The sequence below is a fragment of the Ranitomeya variabilis genome, chromosome 2 (genome assembly GCF_051348905.1).
Source record: "Ranitomeya variabilis isolate aRanVar5 chromosome 2, aRanVar5.hap1, whole genome shotgun sequence".
Taxonomy (NCBI): Eukaryota; Metazoa; Chordata; class Amphibia; order Anura; family Dendrobatidae; genus Ranitomeya; species Ranitomeya variabilis.
In genome coordinates, this window is record NC_135233.1 from 474,973,398 (window position 1) to 474,998,283 (window position 24,886).

General features: G+C 44.0%; 1 protein-coding gene across 3 annotated transcripts in view; it reads right to left on the reverse strand.

The window, feature by feature from the left end:
• The window catches only part of LMNTD2 (lamin tail domain containing 2), a 214,378-nt gene that overhangs the window by 83,070 nt on the left and 106,422 nt on the right, over nt 1-24,886 (reverse strand). For all 3 annotated transcript variants that reach the window (XM_077292673.1, XM_077292671.1, XM_077292672.1), the window contains one exon: nt 8,616-8,692. In XM_077292673.1, coding sequence (XP_077148788.1) covers nt 8,616-8,692 — 77 coding nt within the window. The remainder of the gene's footprint in view (nt 1-8,615; nt 8,693-24,886) is intronic.

Below are 24,886 nucleotides of genomic sequence, written 5' to 3' on the forward strand. Positions count from 1 at the left end.
CTGGAGGCAAGAGAGGTCTTTGTTTTCTTCTCCTAGGGGTAGTTAGATTCTCCGGCTGGCGCGAGTCATCTAGCGATCACCGTAGGCATGATCCCCGGCTACTTCTAGTGTTGGCGTTAGGAGTAGCTATTTGGTCAACCCAGTTACCACAGCCCTATGAGCTGGATTTTTGTATCTTGCAGACTTACACGTTCCTCTGAGACCCTGTCCACTGGGGTCATAACAGGAGCCCAAGAGCAGAATTCACAAAAGTGCTACTTACAACCACCGGAGGGAGCCCAAGGGCGGAATTCACAACAAGTTATCCCTTGCTGCAGCTCCTCTCCACTTTCCTTGTGGCTCCGCTCTGCTTTGCTGCAGTAACCTCTCGCTGCAGCTCCTCTCCGTATTCCTTGTGGTTCTGCTCTGCTTAGCTTTTGTTGCTACACTTTCTCTTGCTGCTCTACCTTTCCTATCCGCAGCCTTGCGGTTCTCTTCCTGTGTGAACAGGTCCCAACCTGTTCCTTCATTCTCCTTTCCTTCTGGCTTGTTTCCATACCTACACCTCCTGTGTGAACAGGTCCCAACCTGTTCCTTCATACCTCATTCCTTTCTGCTTGTTTCCTTTCCTGCACCTCCTGTGTGAACAGGTCCCTACCTGTTCCTTCATATTTCATATCCGTTCCTGCACCTCCAGTGTGAACAGGTCCCTACCTGTTTCTTCATAAACCACATCAACCAGTCCTGTGTTCTCTGCCGTGCCTTCCTATCCAGTGTTCCTGCCAGTCCTGCCGTTCCTGCTGTACCTTCCAGTCCTGTGTTCCTGCCGTCCTAGCCAGTCCTGTGTTTCCTGCCAGTCCTGTGTTCCTGCCAGCCCTGTGTTCTCTGCCGTGTCTCTGCCAGCCCTGTGTTCTCTGCCGTGTCTCTGCCAGCCCTGTGTCTCAGACGTGCCAGCCTACTCGTCTGAGTTTCAGCCGTGCTCTTCTGCCAGTCCTGCCTGATGCCCGCACCAATCCTGGTGTTCCTGTCTCCCAAGTGGGATCAGCAGCCACAGCCAGACACCACCCTGGAGTAGCACCTGGCAGCTGCCTGCTGCACATGCCTGACCTCACCATCAGAGGCTCCAGTGAAAACCCAGGCAGCTGTCATAGTCACGCCCCTTCCAGGGTAGTCTGGTTTGTGGCAAAGTGGGGCCACAAACCCCCCGAGCTCACGCCCACCAGTCAGGGCGTGAGCGTTACACCGCATACTATACCACCTTACACATCGACAAAGAGGAAGGTGCAGATGAAAGTGCAGGTTCCTTCATCAGGTGGGGTAGCATACTCGTTGGCGACGTCACTGGCACAGGGCCCCTCATAGTACACAAAAGTGTCTCTGCCGGTGGGAGGTGCCACCCGCCGTCAAACACACCGCCGTACTATGAGGGGCCCTGTGCCAGGGCCAATGCCAAAGAGTGGGCCCCCCCTGCTTGCTCAGGATCACAGCACTTGTAAAGTTGAAATACTTTCCTCTCCCTGCTCCACCGCCGTGACGTATTCCGCATTTCCTGGGTCCATGAAAATCTTGAGCCAGCCCTACCCCCCCCTTACAACTTTAGCCAAATGACCCCCAGTTTTCAATGCCTAACTATTATTATAAAGTAAATTAAGATTGACAAGCTTCAGTAATAAGAATTGATGTTTTTGGCATTAAAATGGGCACTGTAGGTGTTTTCCTGTCCTCCACTCACTGCCGACTTTGATTCCCCATTGACTTGCATTGGGTTTTGTGTTTCAGTCGGCCCCCGACTTTTCGCAATAATCGGCCGATTTCACCCGACCCGACTTTTGACAAAGTCGGGTTTCGCAAAACCTGACTCGATCCGAAAAAAGTAAAAGTCGCTCAACTCTAATTGTTACTCTTTTGCACGTCTTCATGCTGACCTGAATGTATTGACCACACTAGTCTGCTTACCTTGTAGCTGCCTTGGAGGAGAGTAAGTGAAACTTTGGTAACCATCTGTGACCTGTACCCAGCAGAGTAATTATATTTGGCTCAATTGCTCCCACCTACAGGGGGTCAATATGAAATGACCAATACTTTTAAAGACATATGATAATTGGGGGCCCTGTTGCAGAGTTTGGGGGTCAGGAACTTCAAGTTGTGCCACTGCCTGTACCCATGTTTATGGACAAATTTGCTGAGAAGACTGTTGCGACACCCACCAGGGCCGTGGGGTACTCGGAACCAGGTCGGACTGTTCTTTGGGGAGGTCACAGGGCCGTGCAAGGGGAAAAGTTATATGGGATTGATTCGTGACACCACCCATGGTGTTCGGCAAGGGATGGCCGATGCTGCGGTTCAGGTCCTCTGGGGCCGAGGGTGACGCAGCAAACATGGTACAGCTCTCCACGGGTAGAGTGGGACACCAGGGCAATAATAGGGTAAATTTGATGGTGGAGTACAGGGCAGGTGATGCAGTAAATAATTCTGAGGACACAGCAGGGTGCAGTCTTCACACTTTACTCAAAGTCCTTAGGTTACAATCACCAGTCGGGTGCTGTGTCCTCCGGGTCGATGGTCCAGCCAGCTCTCAGGTAATTTGGGTGCACTTTTCCGGGACCCTTTCCTGTGTACCTTTCCATGTCGTCTCCCTGCGCTGGCTCTTGTCTTCCTGCCCTGCGCTTTACACACAGTGTCCCAATAATAATAATAATAATTTTTATTTATATAGCGCCAACATATTCCACAGCGCTTTACAACTTATAGAGGGGACTTGTACAGACAATAGACATTACAGCATAACAGAAATCACAGTTCAAAACAGATACCAGGAGGAATGAGGGCCCTGCTCGCAAGCTTACAACCTATGAGGAAAAGGGGAGACACGAGAGGTGGATGGTAACAATTACTTTAGTTATTTGGACCAGCCATAGTGTAAGGCTCGGGTGTGCATGTAAAGCTGCATGAACCAGTTAACTGCCTAAGTGTGTAGCAGTACAGACACAGAGTGCTATTAACTGCATAAAGTGTATGAGAACATGATGCGAGGAACCTGATGTTTTTTTTTTTTTTTTAATAGGCCACACAGGGATAGTTAGGTTAATGCGTTGAGGCGGTAGGCCAGTCTGAACAAATGCGTTTTTAGGGCACGCTTAAAACTGTGGGGATTGGGGATTAATCGTATTAACCTGGGTAGTGCATTCCAAAGAATCGGCGCAGCACGTGTAAAGTCTTGGAGACGGGAGTGGGAGGTTCTGATTATTGAGGATGCTAACCTGAGGTCATTAGCGGAGCGGAGGGCACGGGTAGGGTGGTAGACTGAGACCAGAGAGGAGATGTAGGGTGGTGCTGATCCATGGAGTGCTTTGTGGATGAGGGTAGTAGTTTTGTACTGGATTCTGGAGTGGATGGGTAGCCAGTGTAATGACTGGCACAAGGTAGAGGCATCGGTGTAACGGTTGGTGAGGAATATGATCCTGGCAGCAGCATTCAGGACAGATTGGAGCGGGGAGAGTTTGGTAAGAGGGAGGCCGATTAGTAGAGAGTTACAATAGTCCAGACGAGAATGAATAAGTGAGACAGTAAGAGTTTTTGCAGAGTCGAAAGTAAGAAAAGGGCGAATTCTAGAAATGTTTTTGAGATGCAGATAAGAAGAGCGAGCCAATGATCGGATGTGGGGGGTGAATGAAAGCTCGGAATCAAGGATGACCCCAAGGCAGCGGGCATGTTCCTTTGGAGTAATGGTGGAACCGCACACGGAGATGGCAATGTCAGGCATAGGTACGTTAGTAGAGGGAGAGAACACGAGGAGTTCAGTTTTTGACAGGTTCAGTTTCAGATAGAGGGAGGACATGATGTTAGAGACAGCGGTAAGACAATCACTGGTGTTTTCTAAGAAGGTCGGCGTGAAAGCAGGAGAAGAGGTGTGTAATTGGGTGTCGTCAGCATAGAGATGGTACTGGAAACCAAATCTACTGATTGTTTGTCCAATAGGGGCAGTATACAAAGAGAAGAGGAGGGGGCCTAGGACTGATCCTTGAGGAACCCCAACAGAAAGGGGAAGGTGAGAGGAGGAGGAACCAGCAAAACATACAGTGAAGGATCGGTCAGAGAGATAGGAGGAGAACCAAGAGAGAACGGTGTCCTTGATGCCGATGGAGCGGAGCATAGTGAGGAGGAGCTGATGATCCACAGTGTCAATGCTGCTGAGAGATCCAAGAGAATTAGCATGGAGTAGTGACCATTAGATTTAGCTGTTAGTAGGTCATTAGAGACTTTAGTGAGGGCAGTTTCAGTAGAGTGTAAAGAGCAGAAGCCAGATTGAAGAGGGTCGAGAAGAGAGTTATCTGAGAGATAGCGGGTAAGACGGGAGTGGACCAGGCGTTCGAGGAGTTTGGAGATGAAGGGAAGATTAGAGACAGGTCTATAATTAGCGGCACAATTTTGGTCGAGGGAGGGTTTTTTAAGTAATGGTTGTATGATGGCATGCTTAAATGAGGAGGGAAAAATACCGGAAGTGAGGGAAAGGTTGAATATTTTTGTTAGGTGAGAGGTGACAGCCGGGGAAAGGGACTGGAGGAGATGTGACGGAATGGGGTCACTGGTGCAAGTGGTCGGGCGAGAAGATGCAAGGAGCCTGCTTACTTCTTCTTCTGTAACTGGTTCAAAGTCAGAGAGTGAACTAGATGCAGTGGGGGAGGGAGGACAGTGCATGGTATGAAGAGATTGGGAGATGATTTCCTGTCGAATGTGGTCAATTTTTTCTTTGAAGTAATTGGCTAGATCGTCAGCGCGGAGATCTGTGGTTGAGGCCTGCTCTCTTGGGTTGAGTAGAGACTGGAAAGTGTCGAAGAGACGTTTAGGGTCATTGGACAGCGAGGTGATGAGGGTGTTGAAATAGGTTTGTTTGGAGAGGTGAAGGGCAGAGTTGTATGTTTTTAGCATGAACTTATAATGGATGAAATCTTCGGGTAGATTAGATTTTCTCCACAGACATTCGGCGCACCTGGAGCACCGCTGCAGGAAACGTGTTTGCAGCGTGTGCCACGGTTGTCGCCATCTGTGTCGAGTTGTTCTATGTATAGGAGGTGCAGCTTCATCCAGGGCACTTTGCAGGGTTTCATTGTAATGCTTCAGAGCAGAATCAGGACATGAGATGGAGAAGATTGGGGCTAATGAGGACTGCAAGTTCTTCATAAGTTTCTGGGTGTTAATGGCCTGTATGTTTCTATAAGTGTGGAAAGTGGGGGTGACCTGAGCGGGATGGCAGTTCTTGATAGAGAATGAAAGAAGGTTGTGGTCAGAGAGCGGGAGAGGGGAGTTTGTGAAATCATCCAGTGAGCAAAGCCGGGAGAAGACCAAGTCAAGGGAGTTTCCATCTTCATGCGTTGGAGAGTTAGTATGCTGCGAGAGGCTGAAAGAGGAGGTTAGAGATAAAAGGTGAGAAGCAGATGGGGAGAGGGGAGAAGCAATGGGGATGTTGAAATCACCCATGATAAGGGTGGGGCTGTCACAGGAGAGAAAGTGTGGAAGCCAGGTGGCAAAATGATCCAGGAACTGATGAGAGGGGCCAGGAGGATGATACACCACTGCCACTCGCATGGAGAAGGGGACGTAGAGTCTGACGGCATGGACCACAAAGGAAGGGAATACAAGTGAGGGTACTTGGGGGATAACTTGGAAGGTACATTTGGGTGAAAGGAGCAGACCAACGCCTCCACCTGCTCTGTTGTCTGATCTTGGGGTATGAGAAAAGTGTAGTCCACCATATGAGAGAGCAGCAGCAGCGGTGGTGTCTGACTGCTGGATCCAGGTTTCAGTAAGAGCCAGGAGATTAAGAGAATTAGAAAGGAAGAAGTCATGAATGAAGGAGAGTTTATTACACACAGAGCGAGAATTCCAAAGGGCACAATTGAAAGAGACAGAAGGCATGCATGGAATATTAATAAGGTTAGAGGGGTTTCTGGGTGTAGCAATTGGGAGGTTTGACTGGCTATAACATGGGGGGCCGGGGTTTGGAGAGATGTCTCCAGCGACTAGGAGAAGGAGGATAGAAAGAGTGAGCAGATGGTTAAGTGATTTGTGAGAGCGTCTCTTGTGTTGGATGGTGGGACTGAATGGATCTGTGCTGTTAAGCAATGTGAACAGAGCATGAGTGCTATACATAGGAGAGGCAAGGACATAGGGGCCGATATGGATGGAGTGTAAAGAGTTTATGCCAGGGCGGTGAATGTGAGTGAATGCAGCAGCCAGGATATAGATTATACAAATACATATGGTGAGTATTTGTTCTGTTCCAAATGAATAGTGAATAGGTTTAGATTGTCTTACCTGTCTCCTGCCCTGTCTAACTGCCATGTTATAACTGCCGAATACTTAGAAAAAAATACTTGAAATAAAAGTACACGAATAATAGTGCACGAATGCACCCCTGCATGAATGCATCCCCAAGCTATGTCTACATTTATAGAAGGCTAGCTCTTAGATCTCACTTTTTTTTTTTTTTTTTTGTTCTCGTTAACAATCAATCTAACTCAGTTGAGACAGCAGGACACAATAAATGTAGTGGTCAGATAAACAAATGTCCAGGTCTACATGGATCATAAACCCCTTTGAAACAGTTATGTGATCTCTCTACATAGGGACAAGCAGAAGTGAGTTAAATATCTATAAACACAAACAAATGCATAATAAGATGACTAATATATAGATATATGCAGGATTCAATGCCGAAGATAGAATGACTCAGATACCATTCAAGCTGCTTGCTGTCAGGGAATGGAGCAATAGATATGCAAAAGCCTCAGGTCCTGTCAAGCGACAACCTCCTGGTCCCCTTGATTACTATGTGGCTGCCTTTTTAGCAATTATGTGTAGATTTGGCTGTTGCACATACAGATACTTCAGCCTCTGGTTCGCTAGCTGAGTCCTACAGTCTCTCCAGTAGTCTGGGGCCGGTCCCTGCTGCGATCTGGTCCCTCCACTCGACTACGGTCGGCGTGGATTCGGGCGCCATGCGTGGATTCTTCACTTTCCTGGAACCTAGGACGCCTTCTATCTGGAGCTCCTCTCCTACTCCCTTTGTCAATCCTTTCTTCTCCCTCTCCCGACTGACTCCGCCTCACTCCCGTTTCCATGACAACTCTTCACTGTCCTACCCATATCTACTTCCTCCACCCACACCCTCTACCTAGTTCCCCCTCCAGCCTGAGATGGGGCCCTCCCTAAATAGGGTCCGCCCAGATCCCCTGGCCTGAAGTGGTGTGGTGTTGGATGCTATTGTGTGGATACTGGTGAGTGCCCCCTCCTTACCCGAGAGTGGTGTACCACACCTCTGGCTGAGGTGCAGTACCTATGTGGTGACTGGACCCTCAGGGGCACCACACTGTCACCTGAAGGATCAGCCAAAGCTCTGCTTGGCTGACTGCCATGTAATGTGTTTGGCCAGCTAAACTCATCAAAGTAATGTGAAGGTAAGTATGTGTCACTAAGTAGCCACATGAGCTTCGGGGAGCAAAGTTGGTCATTCCCTTGATGAGTCCATGACTCCATTTTTGGAAATGTTTTATTCGATTGTCAGGTAATCCAAGCAGCCAAAAGGATCTGAAGCTTTACCTATATAAATCATTTACCACTTCCTACAGCTATCCTCTGAAATCTTTCAGACAAATAATGACTAATTGCTATACAAAGGTCAGATGTGCTTGTTCTTCTTTTCTCCATTCATGTTTTGCAGCTCGCCTGCCAACCGAAACCTAGATTAGCATTTTGCCTTTGCCTCTGCTGTTATTACTGGCCATCGTTTCCCAATAATCAGTCTGTCTGGACAATTACCTTGCTCTCTTCGTTTAGAAAGACATTTATATTTGAGAGTTCATTTTGATTGCCACATGAGAAGCTCATTATTAGTGTAATAGCCCATGAAAAAAAACAAGAATTGCACCTTCCTAAAATGCAGATTGATGATTGTGTATATTATATTATTTTCAGCACTGGGCAAGAATATAAAGCCACCATATCCCTGGTGTTTTGTCAGGGGAGAGTAAAAGGTGAGATGTTGCACCAGGATGCACAAACTAATTTTTATTTTTCATGGCGACCAGTTCCTCAAGATACAATTTACAGCATCAATTTGTTCCAAAATATTAAACATTTGAAGCGAGACCAAAGCATTATAGAAAGGTGATAACTTGTTCTAAAGTTCCTAAAGTGTTCATATTGGAAGTGTTAAGACAAATGATGTTGGCACTATAAGGGGCATTGGCACTGTATGGGGGCACCTGTGACGACATCCTGAGACTGAGGCTCAGTATGAGATTATCATCTTTTAGGAAAATTTGGACAGACTTTGTGGTGGCATCTGGGGCATTTGGAAGATCTTTGTGGGTATCACATTCTTTAAGAAGTTGTTGGCATAGAAATAGCAATTATGGCATGAAAAATGTGCACAGTAAACTAAATAACATGCTAGACTTAAAGGGGTTCTTCAGTCTTCAAAAAGTTTAAATGCATGTATACCTCATCAATGTAGCTGAGATGCTTCTTTTAAAGACGATCTATCACCAGGTGAAAAGTGGCCAGTGTTTGCTCTTATTTTATTCTTGTTGCTCCCCGTTTTAGACACAGAGTATGACGTATAGTTCACTCCCTACCTGCACATTTCCTCTATTGCTTCATGTGAGGTTGGCCTTGGTTGACATCCTCTTCCTGTCCTTTTCTTCCGTGTGACCTTCAACAACAGTCAAGTGTCATTAATATTATTACCATAGAGAACCCCTGCACAGAATCAATACTCTATATGCCAAAATAGATAACCTAAGCAAGAGAAGTCATAAATAGCTACACCCTAGTTATTCCTGGATGTATCTCATTTCCATTTTGTGGCTTCAAGAGGATCTTCAGTCCAATAACATTGATAGCCTAACCTAAGGATATCAATAATTGAACAGTAGGGAGTTGACACACTGGAATCTCTGGATATCAGAACAATGAAGAGTCCCTGTTCTTTTATCCAAAGGCACGCCAGGTCATCCAGCTGATGTTCCTGACACAGAAGCTTTTCCCATTGACCCCTAAGCGACACAGTGTCTTCGTTATCCAATATGGATCCTGGAAGATTGTTCGGGTTTGCAGAAAAATATAACCAATGAAAACTTACTGATGATTTATTCTATGCCCAATAAAACCCAAAAAGTTTGCAACACCAAAGAAGTTTACTTGTTTTGTATAGGTGGAGGTAATCTCTCAGATTCATTTCCTTTGTGGGGTCCAAAGAATTCTGGTCTGATAGTGTCCATTGCTACAGTACAAATTAGAATTTAATTTTTTAAGTGGCAAAGACGTAATGTATAGCAGATCAAATAAAAAAAAATAGTATATTTATCCTGTAGCATATATTAAAATAGTAGTATGTATCAAAATCAAAATTGCTGGACAAATCTTCAACAATCTTAAATACGAAGATGATACAACAGTGATAGCAACAAATGTAGATGGAATTAAAGACTTATTATGGAGTGTGAAGCTCAAAATACGGGACTGCTACTCAATGCAAAGAGGATAAAGATATTATTGACTAATGCCAGGTACGACTGGGACACATTTGAGATAAACGGTGATGAATTGGAAGTTGTAAAGGATTTCCACCTACTTGGAACAATGACAACTCAAGGTGCAGCAACAACACCGGAAGTCAGTAGGAGAATAGCTATGGTCAAATCAACCATAAAGTCAATGGACAGGGTCTTAAGTAATTTCACTGGTGATGAAGACACAGCTCGTACATAGTCTGGTCTTTTCTGTGGTAACATAAGGATGTGAAATCTGGACGATAAAGAAACAAGACAGAAGAAGAATCGACGCCTTTGAACTGTGGTGCTGGAGAAGGATGTTATCAATACTGTTATGATCTGGTGGCCTAAGAGCAGCATGAGACGTACTCCGGAGAAGGTGGTACCTGTACTGACCGCAGACCCTGAACTTAACACCGCAACTAGAAGTAGCCGTGGAATGTACCTATCACTCCCTAGACATCTCGACACAGCCGGAGGACTAATTACCCCTAGAGATAGAAAAGGGAAAACTATCTTGCCTCAGAGAAAATCCCCAAAGGATAGACAGCCCCCCACAAATATTGACTGTGAGAGGAGAGGGAAAAAAAAACACAGACTGAAATCAGAATTTAGCAAAGGAGGCCACTTCTAGCTAAATAGAAAGGATAGGACAGAGTACTATGCGGTCAGTATTAAAACACTAGAAAATATCCACCACAGAAAATACAAAATCTCCACATCTAACTAAAGATATGGAGGGTATATCTGCATCTCCAGAGATACCAGCTTGGCTAAACAAATCCTTATACAGACCAAGCTGGACAAGACAAAAACATGGATAAGAACTGAACAATAAGGCCACAGCATGTGGACAGCAAAAATCAAGGCCAGAACTTATCTTTGTTGAAAAGAACAGCAAAGCAGGAGAGACCAGGCAGGGATGTGAATCCTCCAGGAACAATGGACAACTGGCACTGACTAAAGGGTCAAGCAAGACTAAATAGCCCAGTCAGAATTGCAAAAAGTGAAAACACCTGATAAATGCTGCGATCCAGAGACAGCAGTGCTACCACTTATAACCGCCGGAGGGAGCCCAAGAGCAGAATTCACAACACAATACCATGGATGGCAAGAAGTAAAACAAACCAATTTAGGAACAAATCAAGCAAGACATGTCACTCAAAGCAAGAATCACCAAGCTACAACTTGTCTACTTTGTATACATCATACAAGGAGAGCAATCACTGGAGAAGGACATCATGGTTGGAAGAATAGAAGGAGCAAGGCAAAGAGGAAGACCAGCAACGCGATGGCTTGAGACAATCAAAATAATGGTGGAGAAGACCCTGGTGGACCTATCTAGGCTGCACAAGATCGATCTTCCCACAGAGCGTTCATCTATCAAGTACCCATGGCTCCAGATAGAGCCGAAGGCCTTTAAAAAAAGTAAATATCATCTTGTGAAAATACATTATACGGGGGGGAACTGACATTAAACTTAAGTAGTAGAATTCCTTTTTCCAAGTATACAGTACATGAAGTATTGGTACATGACAGCACATGACATTATATATCAGACACATCTTATATAATGTGCCTTGGGGATGTTCTCATGGAGATACAATCTCTGTGCTCTTAGTTCTGTAAAAAAAATAAAAATCCGTTGAACATCTGTATCTACTGTACTTGTACCATACACTCAGTACTTTTAGAAGTGGCGGCATTTTTGCTCATTTTAACATTTTGAACCAGACTTTTTACTCCTTGAATAAAAAGAATAAGATTGAAGCCTCATACACATGACTGTTTTATGACCAGGTACAAGTTCAAGATACCGAAGACTACACTTCCCAGGTTTAGGCGGCATACACGTGGCGGTATCTGACTCTGTGTTACGGAGCCATAATGGGGTACCGATAGAGGTAAATGAACCTGCACTTGTACTTTACCTTCATACATTTCTCTTATGCCTAAATCCATCAGAAAAAAAAATTCTATGTTCCATTCCATGCTGCAAGGGGAGAATTTGTCACATGTCCGACACCTAACATCTTCATGACGTCTTATTCCACTTTCACACAAACGTCAGTATTTCTGTGAGTATTTTGCAACAGTATTTATAAGCCAAAACTAGGAGTGGATCCAGGAATCAAAACAGGTTTGAATCTTTTCCTGATACTTTGTTTGTATATGCGCCACTCCACCAAATTCACCTGCAAATGTGTGGTCTTTGCCTAGGAAACCAGCCAATTCTACAGACTGCAGAAGTAGCCGGTAACTTCGACATCGAATTGGAAATTCTGGAATTAAGAATCCCTCTGTTCTTGAGACTGGAGAGGATTTAAAGCAACTGATGAATCACAAACTTGCTTGTATTAACAATTTTACACATTTAAAGTGAATCTTTCACCATATTTTTGATGTTTAATCTGAGAGCAGTATGATGTAGCTGCAGAAATCCTGATTCCAGCTATGCATCACTTACTAGGCTGAGTGCTGTTGTTTCAATAAAAATCTGTGTTTTATCAGCAGGTGATTATCATAGCAGGACAAGGTCTCAGGTGCAGGCCAGTCTGGATAGTCTTTGTAACCACACCCCCATCACTGATTGGCAGCTTACAGACAATGCACAGTACACAGGCAGCTGCCAATCAGAAGTGTGGATGAAGTTATACACAGTTCAGCATTCAGAGCACTGCTACATCTACAGGTATAGCAGAGAAAACTGTGATTCTATGGAAAATACAGCAAGCAGCCCTGTAAGTTACACATCGCTGGAATCAGGCTCTGCTTCTACATTGTGTTGCTTTCTGATTCCATTGCAAAAACCTGCTGACAGATTCCCTTTAATAAAAGGATACAATCCCTTTACGTGAAGAAATATAGGTGGAGCTGGAGTATGCACAATGAATTAAGCATGCCAATTCCTCCAGGGTAGATGAGCTCATCAAACTAAAAATAAATCTTCCTTCACATGACAGTTGTGGTCAGTAATTTGTAACAGTATTGTTCAGCCAAAATCAGTAGTGAAATACCAAAATAGAAATCTATAGTGAAAGGGTATGCTGTTCCTTCATATTATGAACCTACTGCTGGTTTTGGCTTATAAATAATGATGCAAAATACTGTCCAAAATGTTGTCATGTAAAAGTGGCCAATGGGTGCATTTACGCTTGCATTTTTTTTTTTTTTTTGCTGCACTAGATTTTAAAGGTAAACGCATTTTGCCATATATGTTTTACCTGTAAAAATAGCTGTAATAAAGCGGCATCTTGCGGTAAAACTGAGAGCTTTTTTTATGCATTACTTGCCCAGCCCAAATTATTGGCATTTTCACAAACATAAAAATGCAGCTCAAAATATATCCAAAATAATCACAGCTCTGCAATTTTTTGCTTGCATTTTAAATGCAGAAACAACACTGTGTGAAGAAAGCCTTTTACTTTACCTTCCTTTATGACTCACTCCTGACTTTGGCTTGTAAAAAAACTGCATCAAAAACTGCCCTCTCTGGGTATTTTCACAGTCTTTTTTACGTTGATTATGAATAGAGATGAGTGAACCAATGGATGTTCGGGTTCGGCAAACAGTTAAAAAAAAAGGTTTGGTTCGGGTACCAGAACAGTACCTGGGCCTGAACCCTGACCCCATTGGGGGGGCCAGAACATACAGTGTTTGCCAAGCTGTCACGTGGCTGCCGTAGGTTCCCCTGTATTTTTGATAACCATCCAGACAAAAACTGACAGCTGCGGGCTGTGGTGAACTCACCACTGCACCATGAGACTTGTTCAGGGGCCCGGCTCGGAATGACCAGCCTTAGTGACTGGCGGTAACCTCGATGATGTCACCGCTACTCACAGAGGCTGCGCTCATAGCAACTCATTCCCCAGTGGTTCTCAGCCTGGACGGTCACGGACATGGATTATGACGTGGGACAGAACGATGGGCATGTGAGGGTAAGGTTGTTTTTTATTTTTGTTTTTTTTACAGGAGATGTTGGCTTCAGTGGAATTGATGGTTAAGTGAGTATTTTTGTTTATTATTTTATGTTTTTTTACAGGAGAGCATGGTTTCAGTGGAATGGACATTAGGTAAGTATAACTGTGTTTGTTATTTGTTATTTTGAAATAAAAAAGTAAAAGCGTGTTTTTTTATTTCACATAAAGGACTTTATTCTTGCTGTGTGTTTATTTACAATGTAACTATAGGATTAGGAATGGATAGGTGTCATATAGACACCTCTCCATTACTAACCCCTGGGATTGATGTCACCAGACAATACAAAGGTGACATCAACTCCACAAATATAAATCCCACTTGCCACCACCACAGGACAAGTGGGAAGAGCCTGGCAAAATGCCAGAATTGGCACATCTAATAGTCATCTGCTTTAGCTTGGCTGGTTGTCATAATGGAGGGACCCCAACCCGTTTATTATTTATTTAAATAATTTTTAAAAATGCCGTAGGGACCCGTCTATTCTTGATAACCAGCCTTGCTAACGCTGACAGCTGAGGGTTGCATCCCGCAGCTGTCAGTTTGCCTGGCTGCTTATCAAAAATACAGGGGAACCCATGTGTTTTTTTTTTATTATAAATTTAGAACTCAGGCACTGGCTCATTAGCATTCCCATCAGCCGTGCCTGGTCTCTCTGCTATTAGCGGCAGCAGGTGTCGGCTGATGGGAGTAGCAGCTGATGCAAGTGACCAGAGGTAAATGTTTTACCTCCGATCACAGCTGCGGCTCACTGTGTCATTTGACAGTGTGAGAACCGCGGCTATCTGACCAGCAGTAATTATTTACCGTAGTAGTCTCTCATCAGCCGACGCCTGCTTACCTGCGGGACACAGTCACAGTTGCGGGCTGACAGCATGTCCCCGCAGTGCTCTGACTGACAGTAACGATCTTAGCAACGGTAACATTAACGCCTATCAGAACAGCCAGTAAGATCACAGCCTTAGTGGAAACTCGAATATTTACCGAATTTGGCTGAAAATGCTCGGAAATCTGAACACGAATCTGATTGTGCAACGTTCATGCCGACTTTGACATTGGTGAACATTTTCCAAACAAGTTCGCTCATTTCTAATCATGAAGCAGAATCTTCTCCAAAATCCACATGAAAAACTGCTCCAAATACACCTTAGATACTCTTCCTATTGGTTTTGACTAGCATTTCAAATTGCTGACAATACAGCGGGTGATTTTCCGATGAAGTTTTGAAAACCTGGCCAAGATAAAAAAAAGAAGTGACATATCACTTCTTTGCTTGGGATCCCTTGTGAAACCATCTGCAATCTTGACAATCAAGTCAAAGGGCTGCAAAAACCGTGATGAATAAAAAAAAAACAGCTTTTTGAGGAGTATTTTGAAGTAGATCTGCTCCAAAGCCCACATGAAAAACCACTTCAAATATTCTGTTTGCTCTTCCTATAAATATTTCAATTGAAATTCCACTTTGCTGTTCTTACGGCGATTTTTTTTGAGAGTTTGGCTAGATTCATAGAGAGTTGATTTTAAACTCTCCAACGCTTTGAATACCCTCCCCTATTGATTTCAACTGGAAATCCAATTTGCTGCTCGTACAATTAGGCTACTTTCACACTAGCGTTAACTGCAATACGTCGCAAATGCATCGTTTTGCCGAAAAAACGCATCCTGCAAAAGTGCTTGCAGGATGCGTTTTTTCAGCATTGACTAACATTAGCGACGCATTTGCGACGCATTGCCACACGTCGCAACCGTCGTGCGACGGTTGCGCCGTGCTGTTGCGGACCGTCGGGACCAAAAAACGTTACATGTAACGTTTTTTGCTCCCGACGGTCCGCTTTTTCCGACCGCACATGCGCGGCCGGAACTCCGCCCCCACCTCCCCGCACTTCCCCCCCGCACCTCACAATGGGGCAGCGGATGCGCTGGAAAAATGCATCCGCTGCACCCGTTGTGCGGCGGAGACAACGCTAGAGTCGGTAACCTCGGCCCGACGCACCGCGACGGGCCGAGCCCGACGCTAGTGTGAAAGAAGCCTAAGTCTTTCAGTATTTTTTCTCTACAAGGTTTCAAAAACTAATGGTATGTTGAATTGATACTTTGAGGCATGTTCCATATGGAATTTGCTACAAATCAATGAAAAGGCTGCAACATGCTGTGCGGAAAAAAATACTTCCAAGAATCTTAAAAGGGTTTGTGCACATGGTGTCTTTAAGATGCCAGAGGAAATGCTGAGTTTTGCAAGGCACTGGTGTCTTTGCTCAATACTTTCAAGAGTGGATGATTTCCAAGAAAGACGCCTGAAGAATGAACATGTTAATTCTTTTAACTGCTTCAAGATTTCTGAACCCTGAAGCGGTTAGAAGACATAAAAAAAAGACGGAACATACAGTACAGACCAAAAGTTTGGACACACCTTCTCATTTAAAGATTTTTCTGTATTTTCATGACTATGAAAATTGTACATTAACACTAAAGGCATCAAAACTATGAATTAACACATGTGGAATTATATACTTAAAGAAGTTGTCCACTACAATAACGTTTTTTTGTTTTTTTTTAAATAAATCTTGCTATTATGGGCCACTGAAAACATCCACTGTGTTTATTTTAGCAATATTACCTTTTATCATGCTGTAGCAGCACATCTTCAGTGCTGGATCCAGCCCTCATGGGGTTAATCGACAACTTCCTTTCTCCTGACTTATTGTGCTCTAATACTACAAGTTCCATGATGCATTGCACTGGCCACTAAGCCCGAACCTAGCACACCCACTCCAAAACACACCCAAACCCCTCCCTCCTCTCCCTCCTCTATCTTCAAAAAGATTTGTGATGTCATTTCTGTCCAGCCTCCTCTTTTACATTTGTCCAACCCACACTCCATTACACACAGATAGATAGATAGATAGATAGATAGATAGATAGATAGATAGATAGATAGATAGATAGATAGATACATACAGATATATCTATGTCTATTTCCATAGATATGTCCATATCCATGTTTCTAAACCCCTTCACCCCTGGAGCTTTTTTCGTTTATCGCTCCCCTTCTTTCCAGAGCCATAATTTTTCCGTCAATATGGCCATGTGATCTTTTGCGGGACAAGTTCTACTTTTGAACGACACCATTGGTTTTACCATGTCGTGTAACAGAAAATATGAAAAAACTTCAAAGTGCGATGAAATTGCAAAAAAAGTGCAATCCCACACTTGTTTTTTGCTTGGCTTTTTTGCTAGGTTCACTAAATGCTAAGGCTGTGCACACATTGCGGATTTGATTGCAGATCCGCAGGGTTTTTTGCTGCACTGAATTGCATCAAATCCGCAATGTAGTGCACAACCAATGTAAGTCTATGGGAGCCGCAGACTTGTTGTGCACATGCTGTGGAAAAAAACGCACCAAAACGCTTTTTTTTCCGCAGTATGTAACTTCTTTTGTGCCGAACTGCAGTGTTTCTGCACCCTTAGACTTTCATTGAGTCGGGCGCATCTGCAGCAAAGTCGCAGATGTAAAAAAGATCTGCAGTTTTGCTGCGGATGTGGGTCCGAAAAACGCTGCAGTTCGGGAGGAGGGAAGTGTGTGGGCAGTGACTGTGTGCATGTATGTGTGTGTGGGCGGGGTCTGCGGGCTGTTCAGATGTGTGCGGGACTGTTCGGGTGTGTGCGGGCGGGGCCTGCGGGCTGTTCGGATGTGTGCGGCGCTGTGCGTGGTCTGTGGCTGTTCGGATGTGTGCGGGTGTGTGCGGGACTGTTCGGATGTGTACGGCACTGTGCGGGACTGTTCAGGTGTGTGCGGGGTCTGCGGGCTGTTCGCATGTATGCGGGACTGTTCGGGTGTGTGCGGGACTGTTTGGGTGTGTGCGGGGCTGTGCGGGTTTGTGCAGGGCTGTGCGGGTGTGTGCCTGGCTGTTCGGGTGTGTGCGGGACTGTTCGGATGTGTGTGGGCATAGCCTGCGGGCTGTTAGGATGTGTGCGGTGATGTGCGGGACTGTTAAGGTGTGTGTGGGGTCTGCGGGCTGTTCGGATGTGTGCGGGACTGTTCAGATGTGTGCGGCGCTGTGCGGGACTGTTCAGGTGTGTGCGGGGTCTGCGGGCTGTTCGGATGTGTGCGGCACTGTGCAGGACTGTTCGGGTGTGTGCGGGACTGTTCGGGAGTGTGCGGGGCTGTGCGGGTGTGTGCAGGACTGTGCGGGTGTGTGCCTGGCTGTTCGGGTGTGTGCGGGACTGTTCGGATGTGTGCGGCGCTGTGCGGGGCTGTTCGGGTGTGTGCGGGACTGTTCAGGTGTGTGCGGGACTGTTTGGGTGTGTGCGGGGGGTCTTTTGGGGTGTGTGTGCAGGCATCATCCGATGGGACTACAAGTATGCAGCATCCAATCTGCAGCTAATTCGGATGTAATCCGGACAGTGGACACGCACCCTACACTGTCCATACATCTATCAATAGATATATCTATCCAGATATATCTATAGATAGATATATGAATAGATAGATGTATGCATCTATAGATCTATCTATATGTAGATCTGTCTATCCATTTCATCTATCTGTCTGTCTGTGTGTGTGGGTTGGACAAATGTAAAAGAGGAGGTTGGACAATAATGACATCACAAATCTTTTTTTTGTTCAATAATGCATCTTTATTTAGCTTTCAAAAATGCATACAAAAACGCACAAAAACCGCACCAAAAAATAAAAAAATGCATCAAAACCGCGCAAAAAATGCACCAAAAACTACACCAAAAACGCATCAAAAACGCATTAAAATTGCACCAAAAACTGCATCAAAACCGCAGCAAAATCTGCATCAAAAACGCATGAAAACCGCACCAAAAACAGCATCAAAACCGCACCAAAAACTGCATCAAAACCGCACCAAAAACTGCATCAAAACCGCACCAAATATTGCATCAAAATATTATTTTGTTATTATGTTGTTAAATTATTTAATCTTATTTTGTCTTATTTTGCTTTAATACTGTATTGTTAACATTGTTACCCATGACTGTTGTGTTTGAAACTGTTAAACTGTAAAGCGCTGCGGAATATGTTGGCGCTATATAAATAATAATTATTATTATCAAAACCGCACCAAATACTGCATCAAAACCGCACCAAAACTGCACCAAAAACTGCATCAAAACTGCACCAAGAACTGCATCAAAAACGGCATCAAAACCGCAACAAAAACTGCATCAAAACCGCACCAAAAACGCATCAAAGCTGCACCAAAAACTGCATCAAAACTTCACCAAAAACTGCATTAAAAAAGCATCAAAAACCTGAATCAAAACCATGCAAAAAAACGCACCAAATATTGCAGCAAAAACTGAATCAAAACGGCACAAAAAAACCCACATCAAAACCGCGCAAAAACTTTGAAAAAAACGTGAAAAAAATGCATCAAAAACGCAGCTGCGTTTTCTGCAAGGAGATGCAGATTTTGTGCAGAAAATTCTGCACCCAAATCTGCAACGTGTGCACACAGCATAAAACTGACCTGCCATTATGATTCTCCAGGTCATTATGAGTTCATAGACACCAAACACGTCTATGTTATTTTTTATCTAAGTGGTGAAAAAACAATTCCAAACTTTGCTAAAAAGAAATAAAATAATTGCGCCATTTTCTGATACCCGTAGCGTCTATATTTTCTGAGATATCGGGTTGGGTGAGGGCTAATTTTTTGCGTGCCGAGCTGACGTTTTTAATGATACCACTTTTGTGCAGATATGTTCTTTAGATCGCTCGTTATTGCATTTTAATGCAATGTCGCGGGGACCAAAAAAACATAACTTTGGCTTTTGATTTTTTTTTCTCGCTATGCCATTTAGCGATCATGTAAATTTTTGTTGTTGTATTGAAAACAGCTGACATGTTGCGGTCCCACCTCAAAGCGGGGGATACTGCCAGCTGACGTACTATTCCGTCAGCTGGCAGAAAGGGGTTAATGAACAATATGTTTCAGTTGAAAAAAAAAACGGAAAAAAAAAATGGCGTGGGCTCCCACACAATTTTCTGCACCAGAGGGGGAAAGCTGATGGCCGGGGGCCAATATTTGTAGCCTTGGGAGGGGGTAATACCCATGGCTCCTCTCTAGGCTATGAATATCAGCCAGCAGCTGTCTGCATAGCCTTTACTGGCTATTAAAATAGGGGGACCCCCCCAAAAAAACGACGTGGGGTCCCCCTATATTTTATAGCCAGAAAGGCTACGCAGACAGCTGCGGGCTGATATTCATAGCCCAGATATCCATGGCCCCCCCTGGCTACAAATACCAGTCCACAGCCGCCCCAGAAATGGCGCATCTGTGAGATGCGCCAATTCTGGCACCTAGCCCATCTCTTCCCTCTCCCGAGTAGCGGTGGGATATGGGGTAATAAGGGGTTAATGTTACCTTGCTATTGTAAGGTGACATTAAGCCGGGTTAATAATGGAGAGGCGTTAATATGACGCCTATCCATTATTAATCCTATAGTAGTGAAAGAGTTAAAAAAAAATAGACACAGCCAGAAAAAAGTATTTTAATATTCTTAATTTAACCATACTTACCATACTTCAGCGCCTGAAAAAAAATGTAAAATAATAAACCGTATACTACCTGTCCGCCGTAGTCCAATTAATAATGAGTGTCCCACGACGATCTCCCCTATAGAACAGTGACATCGGGTGATGTCACTGCTCTATAGGACCTTCAGTGACACACTGACAGGAGACAATGGCTCCTGCAGTGCATCACTGAGAGGTTACCATAGTTCAGAGTCTCACTTTATGGCATTTGCTGCGTGGGAACTTTCTCACACAGCAATGCAAAAAGTGAGACTAGGGACTATTTTCTCACAGGGGCGTAGGAATACATTGTGAGGAATACATTGTGGAAGGATACCTTCCATCACTGTATTCCTGGAGCCCCTGGAGAGCGGTCACATCAGCTGATGCTGCTGTTCTCCATGGGAGATCATCGTGGGACACTCGTTTTAATTGGATTTCTGCGGATCAGGGAGTATACAGTAGTGTTTGATTATTATTTTAATATTTTTTTACAGGTGACAATGGCTTCGGGGAACAAAGTGACAAGTGATGGTGAGTATGTACTCTATGTTATATGTACTGTATGTCTATATGTATGTTGTATGTATGTACTGTTTGTATGTACTGTATGTGGCAAGTTGCAAGTGTTGGGGGCACTGCTAGACCTAATATTAACCAACAGGCCAGACCGCATATCAAATATAAGGGTTGGGGGTCACTTGGGGAATAGTGATCATAAAATAATAAGTTTTCATGTAACCTTTAATAAGATGGGTAGTAGGGGGGTGACAAGGACACTAAACTTCAGGAGGGCAAATTTCCAACGGATGAGAGAGGATCTTGGTGCAATTAACTGGGACGATATCCTGAGACACAAAAATACACAAAGAAAATGGGAGACGTTTATTAGCATCCTGGATAGGACCTGTGCACAGTATATACCGTATGGGAATAAACATACTAGAAATAGGAGGAAACCAATATGGCTAAATAGAGCTGTTAGGGGCGCAATAAGGGACAAAAAGAAAGCATTTAGAGAATTAAAGGAAGTAGGTAGTGATGAGGCATTAAATAAATACAGAAAATTAAATAAATTCTGTAAAAAGCAAATCAAGACAGCAAAGATTGAGACAGAGAGACTCATTGCCAGAGAGAGTAAAAATAATCCCAAAATATTCTTTAACTATATAAATAGTAAGAAACTAAAAAATGACAGTGTTGGCCCCCTTAAAAATAGTCTGGGTGAAATGGTGGATGAGGATGAGGAAAAAGCCAATATGCTAAATTAATTTTTTTAATCAGTATTTACAAAAGAAAATCCCATGGCAGCCAATATGACTAGTGATAAAAATTCCCCATTAAATGTCACCTGCTTAACCCAGCAGGAAGTACAGCGGCGTCTAAAAATCACTAAAATTGACAAATCTCCAGGCCCGGATGGGATACACCCCCGAGTACTGCAGGAACTAAGTACAGTCATTGATATACCATTATTTTTAATCTTTAAAGACTCCATAATAACAGGGTCTGTACCACAGGACTGGCGTATAGCAAATGTGGTGCCAATATTCAAAAAAGGGGCAAAAACTGAACTCGGTAATTATAGGCCAGTAAGTTTAACCTCTACTGTGGGTATAATCCTGGAGGGCATTCTAAGGGATGCTATACTGGAGTATCTGAAGAGGAATAACCTTATGACCCAGTATCAGCACGGGTTTACTAGGGACCGTTCATGTCAGACTAATTTGATCAGCTTCTATGAAGAGGTAAGTTCCGGACTGGACCAAGAGAACCCAGTGGACGTAGTGTATATGGACTTTTCCAAAGCTTTTGATACGGTGCCACACAAAAGGTTGATACATAAAATGAGAGTAATGGGGATAGGGGAAAATATGTGTAAGTGGGTTGAGAGCTGGCTCAGGGATAGGAAACAAAGGGTGGTTATTAATGGAGCACACTCGGACTGGGTCGCGGTTAGCAGTGGGGTACCACAGGGGTCAGTATTGGGCCCTCTTCTTTTTAACATATTTATTAATGACCTTGTAGGGGGCATTCAGAGTAGAATTTCAATATTTGCAGATGACACTAAACTCTGCAGGGTAATCAATACAGGGGAGGACAATTTTATATTACAGGATGATTTATGTAAACTAGAAGCTTGGGCTGATAAATGGCAAATGAGCTTTAATGGGGATAAATGTAAGGTCATGCACTTGGGTAGAAGTAATAAGATGTATAACTATGTGCTTAATTCTAAAACTCTGGGCAAAACCATCAATGAAAAAGACCTGGGTGTATGGGTGGATGACAGACTCATATTCAGTGGCCAGTGTCAGGCAGCTGCTACAAAGGCAAATAAAATAATGGGATCTATTAAAAGAGGCATAGATGCTCATGAGGAGAACATAATTTTACCTCTATACAAGTCACTAGTTCGACCACACTTAGAATACTGTGCACAGTTCTGGTCTCCGGTGTATAAGAAAGACATAGCTGAACTGGAGCGGGTGCAGAGAAGAGCGACCAAGGTTATTAGAGGACTGGGGGGTCTGCCATACCAAGATAGGTTATTACACTTGGGGCTATTTAGTTTGGAAAAACGAAGACTAAGGGGTGATCTTATTTTAATGTATAAATATATGAGGGGACAGTACAAAGACCTTTCTGATGATCTTTTTAATCATAGACCTGAGACAGGGACAAGGGGGCATCCTCTACGTCTGGAGGAAAGAAGGTTTAAGCATAATAACAGACGCGGATTCTTTACTGTAAGAGCAGTGAGACTGTGGAACTCTCTGCCGTATGATGTTGTAATGAGTGATTCATTAATTAAATTTAAGAGGGGACTGGATACCTTTCTGGAAAAGTATAATATTACAGGGTATATACACTAGATTCCTTGATAAGGCGTTGATCCAGGGAACTAGTCTGATTGCCGTATGTGGAGTCGGGAAGGAATTTTTTTCCCCATGGTGGAGTTAATCTTTGCCACATGGGTTTTTTTTGCCTTCCTCTGGATCAACATGTTAGGGCATGTTAGGTTAGGCTATGGGTTGAACTAGATGGACTTAACCCCTCTGTGACCTTTGACGTACTATCCCGTCGAGGTGACCTGGGCCTATCTGACCCTCGACGGGATAGTACGTCATAGCAGATCGGCCGCGATCACGGGGGGAGCGCGGCCGATCGCGGCCGGGTGTCAGCTGCATATCGCAGCTGACATCCGGCACTATGTGCCAGGAGCGGTCACGGACCGCCCCCGGCACATTAACCCCCGGCACACCGCGATCAAACATGATCGCGGTGTACCGGCGGTATAGGGAAGCATCGCGCAGGGAGGGGGCTCCCTGCGGGCTTCCCTGAGACCCCCGGAGCAACGCGATGTGATCGCGTTGCTCTGAGGGTCTCCTACCTCCCTCCTCGCCGCAGGTCCCGGATCCAAGATGGCCGCGGCATCCGGGTCCTGCAGGGAGGGAGGTGGCTTACCGAGTGTCTCCTCAGAGCAGACGCTTGGTAAGCCTGCAGCCCTGCACAGCAGATCACAGATCTGGCAGAGTGCTGTGCACACTGCCAGATCAATGATCTGTGATGTCCCCCCCTGGGACAAAGTAAAAAAGTTTAAAAAAAATTCCCCACATGTGTGTAAAAAAAAAATAAAAAAAATATCCTAAATAAAGAAAAAAAAAAAAAAATTATTCCCATAAATACATTTCTTTAGCTAAATAAAATAAAAAAAAACAATAAAAGTACACATATTTAGTATCGCCGCGTCCGTAACGACCCAACCTATAAAACTGCCCCACTAGTTAACCCCTTCAGTAAACACCGTAAGAAAAAAAAAAAAAAACGATGCAAAAAACAACGCTTTATTACCATACTGCCGAACAAAAAGTGGAATAACACGCGATCAAAAAGACTGATATAAATAACCATGGTACCGCTGAAAACGTCATCTTGTCCCGCAAAAAAAGAGCCGCCATACAGCATCATCAGCAAAAAAATAAAAAAGTTATAGTCCTGAGAATAAAGCGATACCAAAATAATTATTTTTTTCTATAAAATAGTTTTTATCGTATAAAAGCGCCAAAACATAAAAAAATGATATAAATGAGATATCGCTGTAATCGTACTGACCCGACGAATAAAACTGCTTTATCAATTTTACCAAACGCGGAACGGTATAAACGCCTCCCCCAAAATAAATTCATGAATAGCTGGTTTTTGATCACTCTGCCTCACAAAAATCGGAATAAAAAGCGATCAAAAAATGTCACGTGTCCGAAAATGTTACCAATAAAAACGTCAACGCGTCCCGCAAAAAAACAAGATCTCACATAACTCTGTGGACTCAAATATGGAAAAATTACAGCTCTCAAAATGTGGTAACGCAAAAAATATTTTTTGCAATGAAAAGCGTCTTCCAGTGTGTGACAGCTGCCAATCATAAAAATCTGCTAAATAACCCACTATAAAAGTAAATCAAACCCCCCTTCATCACCCCCTTAGTTAGGGAAAAATAAAAAAATTAAAAATGTATTTATTTCCATTTTCCCATTAGGGTTAGGGTTAGGGCTAGAGTTAGGACTAGAGTTAGGGTTAGGGCAAGGGTTAGGGCTAGGGTTAGGGTTAGGGCTAGGGTTGGGGCTAGGGTTAGGGCTAGAGTTAGGACTAGAGTTAGGGCTAGGGTTAGGGTTAGGGCAAGGGTTAGGACTAGGGTTAGGGCTAGGGTTGGGGCTAGGGTTAGGGATGTGTTTGGATTAGGGTTTCAGTTATAATTGGGGGGTTTCCACTGTTTAGGCACATCAGGGGCTCTCCAAACGGGACATGGCATCCGATCTGAATTCCA